This window comes from Triticum aestivum, chromosome 2D (assembly GCF_018294505.1).
Source record: "Triticum aestivum cultivar Chinese Spring chromosome 2D, IWGSC CS RefSeq v2.1, whole genome shotgun sequence".
Classification (NCBI taxonomy): Eukaryota; Viridiplantae; Streptophyta; class Magnoliopsida; order Poales; family Poaceae; genus Triticum; species Triticum aestivum.
This window is the reverse complement of record NC_057799.1, coordinates 568,075,677-568,086,426: the sequence shown is the minus strand read 5'-3', so window position 1 is coordinate 568,086,426 and position 10,750 is coordinate 568,075,677. Positions and strand designations below refer to the sequence as shown.

At 45.9% G+C, this 10,750-nt stretch overlaps 1 protein-coding gene across 1 annotated transcript; it reads right to left on the bottom strand.

Moving 5' to 3' along the window:
* Window positions 1-2,440: 2,440 nt before the first annotated feature.
* On the bottom strand, window positions 2,441-4,557 carry LOC123055934 (protein LYK5-like). The gene has a single exon (XM_044479738.1). It carries the CDS (start codon window positions 4,555-4,557, stop codon window positions 2,488-2,490), a length of 2,070 nt encoding a protein of 689 aa, XP_044335673.1. The 3' UTR covers window positions 2,441-2,487.
* Between the last annotated feature and the right edge of the window lie 6,193 nt (window positions 4,558-10,750).

The following is a 10,750-nucleotide window of genomic DNA, read 5'->3' as shown; positions in this document are numbered from 1 at the left end:
AAACTGCACTGCACATAGCTCCGTGCAGTCTACACTATTCCTCAAGGCTTAAAGCTAAGCAACGTGCAGATGAGCATTGCGCCTCTCCTTCATCGTCTCTGCACTCAGGGCTTATAAACCGCTCCTAGTGCCTCTCTCTTCGCGAGGTGGGACTAAAAAACAGCTTACTAAGAAACTATAGTACCGTTTCATGGCACGAACCGGTACTAAAGGTGCCTGTGGGGCCCCAGCCTGACCACAGCCTTACGCAGCATCATTAGTACCGGTTCGTGACATGAACCGGTACAAAAGGTTGCTCACGAACCGGTACTAATGATCTCCGCCCACCTAGCCGTTGGAACCGGCACTAATGGACACATTAGTGCCGGCTCAAAATCAAACCGGCACTAATGTGCTTCACATTTGACCCTTTTTCTACTAGTGTATGTACATAAACAAAAAGTACTACATAGAATGTCTTTTCCTTTCTTAATTCTTATATGTGTTATATATGATCATTACTAATAAGGTTACACTGAGCATAAAAAATGTATTATATGATATGCTCATTCCTTAATTCAAGGTCATGCAATCTGCAGCAAAATTTATACCATGGATTCTGGGGACGAAATTATGATGGGTAGCTTTATGGATCTACTGACAATGGTTCAGCATCCAAACCAGTTCGTCAATTCAAGGTAATATATGTAAGAATGGTTTTTTATATAGTTACAACATATATTATAAACAACAGTAATTGATTTTTTATATAAATCAGCATGCTAGATTGCCCAAGTGCTGAAGATAGCATGGTGAATAGCGTAACAAATGACGATGGAAGAGATGTGCTTTTTGAAGCGAACCTAAGGTATGCTAAAAAAAATAAGAAATTAATTAAATTTTAATCATCTAGGACTAATATTATGAAAGTGTATACTTATTTTCGTTATATCTATTAGGATAAAATAGATGTACTTTGTGAAGCTAACCTAACATTTTTTTACTTAGAGTTGATATGGAAGAATACAATAATGACATGGATGAGGTGCAATCCAAGTTTGGTATATATCATCTGTAAATAAATCTTCAGAACAAAATGACGAAGTAGAAACTCCATATTTTGATGAAGAATATTTGTTCTCGGCGTACAACCGAATATTAGATGAACCTGCTGAAAATGAGTCTGATAATAGAAAATTTGATTTTTTTTCCTTATATCAAATTAAAACTTCTTACTTTATTGCTTATCTCTATTCGGTGTAAATGTTAATCCGGCTATCTAGCGTGGAATGATGGTTTATTGTGCAGACAGATCAATTGATATGTTCAAACCTGCTATGGGTATGAAGTTTCCATCAGATAGAGAGGCGTATGACTTTTACAACACCTATTCTTGGGTCGTTGGATTTGGTATACGAAATGGAGGTAACTGGGTTAATGGCAAAGGAATAAAAAAAATGCAAAAATTCAAGTGCCAATATAGTGTACGTACATACACATCCTCAAGTCACTTGTCCATTGTGTACCATTGATAATAAAAAGTTTAAAATAATCTTTCTTACCGTTTACAGGGTTTTAACAAAAAAAATCAAGTTTTCAACTACTAGATATGGAGGAGCAGCGTAAAGTCCTTCAAAGAAGTGCACAACCATGAACTTGTTGAAAGCTGTGGAGAAAAGAAACATTTGTATTCACGTCAACACATTGATACAGTAGCTAGAGATCTTATCAAACATCTCAGACAAAACAACATTTCTCTGACTAGGGTTAATTTAGTAATAACTGATGTCTATGGATCTACGAAAAATGTTCCATTTAGCAAAACAAAACTTAGAACTGTTTGTTCTCAGATTGCTAGTGAAAATCTACAAATGATATTGCTAAAACATTTTAGATATTTCGAGAAATGATTGCGCAAGATGATAGATTTGCTTTCACTGCAGATCACTATTTTGGTGATGCAATCACTTTTGGCACCACCTATGGAGCAAACATATACAACATGCCCTTTGATATGTTTGTTGGAGTAAGCAATCATTTTGAAGGTGTTATTTTCGCCGGGGTTTTGCTGACAAATGAGAAGACCAAGAACTTTACATATTTGGGGGGGGGGGGGGGGGGGGACCTAGGTCCGGTAGGTGCAGGGTCGACGGCGTGGTCGGGGGTGCGCTCCATGGCAGCGGCATCACGAGAGCCACAGGGTGAAACTTCATATGGCAGTTGGCCACACGCGTGCATCGTTTTTTACATTTAGGCACGACAGCGTGTGATCTAAATGTGGATCACCTTGGTCTTATTTTTTTTGGGCACCACAACTTTTTATGTTTAGGGCAGCTGTTGGAGTTCCTTTTTGGGCTCAAGTGATGCAAAAAAAAAGATTTCTTTGCATCAAGTGTCTTGTTTCAAGGTCGCCGTTGGAGATGCTCTAAGATGCCTACGTCTTGGGAAAGATACACCCACGGTGACCCGCCGTGTTGGATGCCGTAGTACAGTAGTAATCTGGACCTATTATTCGTGAGGAGTTCCGGAGCCCTCGGGGTCAGGGCACCGAGGGTCCCAATTTATTGTCCAATTATACATCCCCGAGAGCGAAAGGAGCACCTCGGCCATGGACGGCCGCGTCCGGGGCTCCCGGGCCACGCACCTCAGTGCCAACGCGAGCATGGCGAACACCACGTCCAACGGGTACTGCCCATGCAGCCGACCGTCGACGAACGCCGTCACCTTGTCCAACAGGTCGCCGGCGCCGCCGCCCAGGCCCAACCGTTCCGCTTCCTCCCAAAGCAATGCCACCTTCCCGTTCTCGCCGCCGCCGCCGTCGTCGTCTTGTCTAGCCGCCTCCTTCCCGGACAAGAGCTGAAGCACGAGGACGCCGAAGGCGAACACGTCGAGCTGGGGGCCGATCAGCCCGTGCTCGAGGTACTCGGGCGCCATATAACCCTGCGTGCCGACCACGTGCCGGGTCATCCACGGGCCGCCGCGGTCGTCGTCGTCGGTGATCGCGAGCGCGAGGCCGAAGTTTGAGAGCTTGGCGCGGAAGCATGCGTCGAGGAGGATGTTGCTGCCCTTGAGATTCTTATGCACGTAGGGAGGATCGGCGTAGTTGTGCAGGTAGTTGAGCCCGCCTGCCACGTCGAGCGCCACCTGCACGCGCTGGCTCCAGCCGAGCACGCGGCCCTCCTCCTCCTCGCCGCCGTGGAGCCAGTCGCTGAGCGCGCCGTTCTCGGCGAACTCGAACACTGTGTAGGTATAGCCGCCGTGCATGCACAGGCCGGACATGCGGATGAGGCTCGAGTGGTTGACGCGCCCCAGGAGGGTCACCTCAGTGCCCACGTCGCCCTCTCCGGGTACTCGCTTCACGGCCACAGCGCTGCCGTTGATCACCGCGCGGTAGACCGACGAGTTTCCAATACGCTGCTCCTCCGAGAAACATGACGTCGCCCTCTCTAGATCCCCGTAGTCGTACACGGTCAGCGACCCCACCGCCTCGCGCACCACCATCGGCCACATCAAAGCTCCCTTCGCCGGCCCGTCTGACACAGCATGCTCCACTGCCGGTAGGGTGGCCTTGCTTCGGTCACCGCGGTCGCCATGCCGCCGACACCAACGGCATAGCAAGAAGAGAGCAAGCACGGCACCCAAAGTAAGAACACTACTGCATCCAGCAGCAACGCCGGCGGCGACCCGCCACCTAGGACCACTGCTTGCTTCAGCGGAACTCGCCGGCGGGACTGACACCACATCGGACGGTGCTGGTGACGGTGACGGTGTGGGTGGCTCCGGCAGGACCGCTATTTCAGAGGTGGGCTTATCCTTGAGCAGAACCAGCATGGTGGTGAACGGGTACACGGTGGTGTCGTCGGTGATGCTATTGGCGTGAAGCAGGGCCTGGTAGTCGGCGCGGAAGCGGTCGGCGACGGTGGACGCGTCGTCGTCCCAGTCGAGGAGGTAGGTCACGAGGTACTTGACTCCAGCCGAGGTCTGCGCGGGGGAAGGGCACGCGCAGCGGAGCGGCACGGTGAGGGCGATGCCGGGGTACAGATCGAGGCTATCATGCGCGGGGTTCTGCGCCATCATCGCCTGGCAGGTGGAGAGCCCCTGGTACACGTCGCTCGCGATGGAGAAGTAGGTCTCGTAGTCGAACTGGATGGCGTAGGCGGCGTCGTGCTGGTAGTGCCCCGCCGCCGTGCAGGCGCAGCGGACGGGGACCAGGAGCAGGCTGCCGTTCTGGACCGCGGAGGCGACAGGCACGGAGTTGGCGGCGGCGACGGCGGACGCGCTGGTGTTGAGGAGGTAGGCGACGGTGATCGGGGAGCCGTAGCCGGGCAGATCGGAGCGGAAGGCCAGGTAGGTGGTGCATGCCGATGCCGACGCCGAGGAGGAGTTGGCGTGGTTGCTCTTGCTCTTGCTGCAGGTGTAGCCGAGGACCGAGCTGCCGTTGTTGGCGTAGCAGTCGCTCTGCGCGTTGGCCTCGTACTCCTGCTGCGCAGACGCCAGCGGGAGCAGCGCGAGGAGGAACGAAATGAGGAGGTGGTGGATGGCAAGCGCAGCTGGGGAGCGGCCATGGAGACGAGGCATGGTTTGCTTACTTGGACTTGGAACAATTTGGTGGGCCTGACTCAGGAGTAGACTAGTATACTAACGACCTCGACCGTTGACGTAGACGGAAAGCTGATATTTCCTGGTAAAATTTTGGTATTTTGAAGGCAAATTTAAATTAAGTACTACCCTACCAAGACTCCTCTTCCAAGCAGGCCGCGTAATTAATATCTTTTTTTTGCGAAAGGTGTAATTAATATCTTTAGGGCCTCTTTTCTTTTTTCGAAAAACTTTTGGTCAATTAATCTTCAATTATGACAGTACAACGAACACCAGAAATAATAAAAATTACATCTAGACCCGTAGACCACCCAACGACGATTACAAGCATAGAAGCGAGCCGAAGGCGCGCGGCTGTCATCGCCCCCCATCGCACACAAGATAACTCATCCAACAATTCTTCAACTACAGACATTGGGTATTTTATTAGACGAATCCATCTTATTTCCTTATTTCTTTGTTTTGGTAGCAGGAGAAGTAGTTTGTTCAGCCCGGACTTCAAAGTAGTCTCCCCCGTTGACCTTCTTCTTTAGATAGAATCCTCAATGAGTGGAAAAGGACTCCGAAACTTGCTCCACAGTACTATATATACCACACAGAGCCGCGCCCTTGTGATATGATAAGAAGAAAAGGGGTTAGGCCGCGGGGAGTTGAGGTGGTTAGACCTATACCCCGAAATGCTCCCAGCATAGAAGCCTATGGTTCCATTCTTGTTATTGCTGGAGGTACACATACCTCTTCTCGGTGTGGTGGAGCGATATACGAAAAATAGATGCTAAGCCTGCAATGTCCAGAGTTGGGCACAACTTGTTGTAGTAGACAGTCGGAAAGTTGTCGTGCTAAGGCCCCATAGGACCAGCATAGCAGAACAACAACCGCCGCCGATGAAGAATGCAGTATATCAAAAGGATCCAAACCGAAGAAACGCGGAGGTAGATGAACAAGACGAGATCCGAGTAAATCTACCAAAAATAGATCCGCCGGAGACACACCTTCACACGCCCACCAACGATGCTAGACGCACCGCGGGAACGGGAGCTAGGCGGGGAGACCCTTATTCCATCTTCAGGGAGCCGCCGCCGTCTTGCCTTCCCGAGCAAAACACAAACCCTAATAAAACTGAAAGAAACGGCTAGAAACGGAGCCCTCCCGTCGGCCCTTGCCAGGATCCACCGCGTCCCCATGACCCTAAGGCCACCGCAGACGAGGCGGGCCTGCGGTGGCACCGGCGAGAGGCAGGAACCCTAGCTTTTGTTTTGGAGGAGGAGGAGGCGGCGACTTATCTTTAGGCCCTCTTTGACTCGCGGGATTCTAGGGCCTCCTTTGGTTCATAGGGTAGGAAAATCGTAGGAATAGGAAAGTCATAGGAAATGAGATGACATGTATCTCAAATCCTATGAGTAGGAATAGGAAAGGAGATGCCCTTTGATTCACATCATATGATTTTTTCCATTGAGTCTAGGCTAATGTTTATTTTCCTATGAAATGTGGAGGATAGGAAAAATCCCTCCATAGAAATAGCATTCCATTCCTACAAACCAAAGGGCTCTAAAGGATTTTTTTCCTATCGAAATCCTATCCTACGAACTACAAGATTCCTCTAAACCAAAGGAGGCCTAGAATTGCGGGAATAGAAAAGGTAGAGGATTAGAGTGACATGCCAACTTTAAAAAGAGTGTTTGATGTCATAGAAAAGCAAAGGAATTATAAAAATAGATTGAATTGGATGCTAGATTTCTTATGAAATGTAGTACAAAAGAATTCATAGAAAAGCATCCAATCCTACGAATAAAAGGACCAACATAGGAAAAAATTCCCAAGGATTTCAATCCTCCAAAATTCCTATATAGTTCCTTTGAATCAAATGAGCATAGTGTTTTTGGCTCACATCTGCACAATATTTTACTGACAATTTACATAACATTAGTTGATTATAAGGTAGCCATCATACTATGTGTATGTGCTAGCTGCTGAATTTTTTTGTCGAAGTTTACATTTCATGGTACTAATGCTATGCTACAAATTATAGCAAAATTCATGCTCAAAGCCATCAGACTATGTGGGAGTTCCCTTGCATTTTGATCTGACAAACAATGTTATTAAAATTTCAGCCTCCTTTAATTTACATGAATTTTGTAGGAATTCTAAAGAATAAAGGATATGAATTTTGTAGGAAATAATTCTTTGGTACCCTTTGATTTCGTAGGAATGAGTTCCTATTCCTACATAGGATAGAAACCAATCATTCACATTTCAAAGAAAAAATAACATTAGGCTAGACTCAAGTGAAAAAATTCATTTCATGTGTATCGAATGATACCTCTTCACCTATAGCAATTGAGATACATGTCATCTCGCTTATGATTTTTCTATTCCTATAATACTCATATCTTATGAACAAAAGGAAGCCTTCGTAATTATAATACTATGCAACAAAATAAATTAGAGAGAAGGCTTGAGATGAGCCTGACTTTGAATTAACAAAACCATCAACCAGAACTTACAATGAGCAATATCCAAAAAAATGAAAGCGGTTGATACAACCATCAAAGACAACAAGCCTATTAGAGATAAACAAACTAAGTCAGTAGGTATCGTTGGAGCCCTGCAAACAGGCATCAGCGACAAATAGGCCTACTAGAGATAAACAAACTAAGCAGTAGAGTACACTCGCTGCAAAACTGATATTGTTACTGTTACTACTGTTTTTACTGTTATCATATTATTGTGCTACTAATAAATTGTTGCAACGAAGTGATTCTCAGATGTGATTGAATTGACAACTCAACTGCTCAAAAAAAAAGAGGGCCACCCCCAGTCTCTGAAGGAAATATGCCCTACAGGCAATAATAAAGTTGTTATTTATATTTCCTTATATCATGATAAATATCTATTATTCATACTAGAATTGTATTAACCGGAAACTCGATATATGTGTGGATACATAGACAAAAACAGTGTCCCTAGTAAGCCTCTACTAGACTAGCTCGTTAATCAAAGATGGTTAAGTTTCCTAACCATAGGCATGTGTTGTCATTTGATGAACGGGATCACATCATTAGAAGAATGATGTGATGGACAAGACCCATCCGTTAGCTTAGCATAATGATCGTTAAGTTTTATTGCTATTCACTGGTACGTGTCGGTCCTAAACTAACGGTTTTTTACCCCTTTCCCCGACGGCATTTGGAACCGTCGCCAAGTGAGTGTGGGCGATAGGGGGGTCCTTCCCGCACGACCCAGAAACCGTTGGGGATATGCCCTCCTGGCACACGCTTGGCAAAATGAGGTCGTGTGCGACCGACGAGCACTCAAATACAGAAATACGTACAGTAGTGCTAAAAAAATACAATTATACAGGAAAAATCATTTCTGGTCGTAAGTACATCCCACACAGTCAGTCACCACTAAACGTTTCGGTTCGTATATACATCCCACACAGTCACTACAAGGAAAACGTTTGCGCAAGGTGGCGTAACGCAAACAATTTTGAAGAGAATGTCGTGTGTGATTGTTCATTGATCCAACACGGTTTATTCCTAGAAACTGTGTGTGTTACCTTAGGTCATCGCCCACGGTGTTTTCTTATTAACCGTTTGCAATAGGAAACCCAATTAGGAAGCTAATTGGCCAATTAGCGGGCCAATTGGCCTATTATTAATAATCCATTTACTAATCTAATTGACATTCATATTAAGCACATAATATATTCCATTTCAATATTAAGAAAGCAGGATTTCAGAATTGAAATACATCGGAGTACAACATGATATAGCTTTAACACTCAGCTACCCCATTACACAACTGCACCAGCAGCAAGTTTCACATGCAACATCTAGAACCTTTCAAAATTAGCATCATAGATGGTACATAGAGAGATGCATCTCATCTGGAAAACCGCTGAAGCGGAAGGCGAATATTGAGCCTTCATTCATGTTGAAGGTCTTTGCAACTTTAGGCCAGTGCCTGTGGACGATTGACCGTCCATCCTTCGACCTCTTCAGGAACACTTCAATATTGAACCGTGGGTGTTGTATGAAAACTTTCCTCGCCTCCTGACCACAGAGGTGGTTTGAGAGGTAATCATCAGTGAAGCCTGAAAACAAGGATGTGCATAAATATCTTCTCTATATTGGAAATGGGGCAAAGGAATACAAAAAGACAAGGTATAATAGTTAGTACCATCTTGTAAACCTCAATGCTTCCCAATGTTTCCCTGCAACACATATAAGGTAGTTAGTCATCAGGTTAAGTAAGGGTTCGCATGCTATCAGTAAAATATGTTGATGATAAATAAGCACATTGCAGATTCATCAGATTAATTCAAGCCACATGGAAAACCCATTTATCCAAACCAAGCATGATTAGGACCTAGGAAATATAGCGCTTGTATATGTTTCTCATGTATTAAGTGCAGACAAATTCGATTTATTCCTCACATGGTATACAATAACAGAATGCAGCCACATCAATTGAACATCGCATTGCAGAAATGAACCAAGCAGTTAACTAAACACCACAATAAATGAACCAAACGTTAACTGAGCACCACATTGCACAATATAACATACTCCTAATAGAAGATCAGACATTTAACCAAACCAAGCATGCTTAACAACTTGGAAATATAGCAATTGTATTTGTTTCTCATGTATTTAGTACAGCCAAATTCGATTTATTCCTCACATGGTATACAATAAGAGAATGCAGCCACAACAATTGAACATCGCATTGCAGAATTGAACCAAGCAGTTAACTAAACACCACAACAAATGAACCAAACGTTAACTGAGCACCACATTGCACAATATAACATACTCCTAATAGAAGATCAGACAGTTAACCAAACCAAGCATGCTTAACAACTTGGAAATATAGCAATTATATTTGTTTCTCATGTATTTAGTACAACCAAATTCGATTTATTCCTCACATGGTATACAATAACAGAATGCAGCCACAACAATTGAACATCGCATTGCAGAATTGAACCAAGCAGTTAACTAAACACCACAACAAGTGAACCAAGCCACAACAAATGAACCAAGTAGTTAACTAAACACCAATTGAACAATATAACATACTCTCCTAATAGAAGATCAGACAGTTAACCAAACCAAGCATGCTTAACAACTTGGAAATATTCCGCCCTGAAGAATTGAACATCACATTTGCAGAATTGAACCAAGCAGTTAATTGAACACCACATTGCATGACATATAGAACATATACACTATAGCAGAAGATTGCATGGTGAAAGTAGATAGCACAATTCACTAGAATTTGTCAAGGAAAGGCAGTAGCTAGCAAACTGAACATGGGTCCTTATAGTGAGCTAATAAGACAAGCTACTCCTCACTGTCGGAGATATCGATGATGATTGGCTCCTTGGACATGGAAGAGGGCGAGGCCTCCACATCGTCGGTGCCCTCGTTGTAGTGGTGAGTTGCCTGAGCCACTCTGGGCACCAACCTGCTGGCTCTCGAGGTGAGGTAAGCACGTGCACGCTGAGAAAACACCTCGTAGTCTTCGTCGAAGGCACCGACGGTGGCCTCGAGAAAACGCCACGAACTATCGTTTAAAGCAGCCAACCACGTCGCGGCGTCGGCGCGTGAGGCATCAATGGTGGCCTCAACGGCGAGGTGCTCCTCCAAGATCTGGGGGTCGGCACGAATGGCAGCCATCGCGACCCCATCCGCGCGTGCGGCCGTGATTTGCTTCTTCGCTGCCAAATGCTCCTTGAGGTCCTAGCTATACTGTGTGCACCATGGCTTAGGCCGGTGCTTATTTGGTGGAGGGATCGGTGATTTGGGTGGAAGGTGTCACGCTCGCGCCGGCGGTCGGGGCATGTGGGATGTGGGAGGAGGACGAGGATGGGGGTCGGGTGTGGATTACCTGCCTGGATAGGTGAGGCCGAGCAGCGTGAAGGAGGGTCGCCGGCGAGGAGGCGGCGACGCTACAAGCAAGGAGTGAAGGTTTCAACTTGGAAAGGAAGGCGGAAAGGGGGGAAATGTGGCTTTTGGTAAGGGGGAGGGGGCGGGGAGGTAGATATTTCCGCGGAAGCCGAAAATTTGGAACCACTTCAGCCAAAAAACTGGCGCGCAAAGTGTCATCAGACACGGCCCCTTATTCAGACACGGTCCGAAGATATTTTGTGCTACATCTCACACGG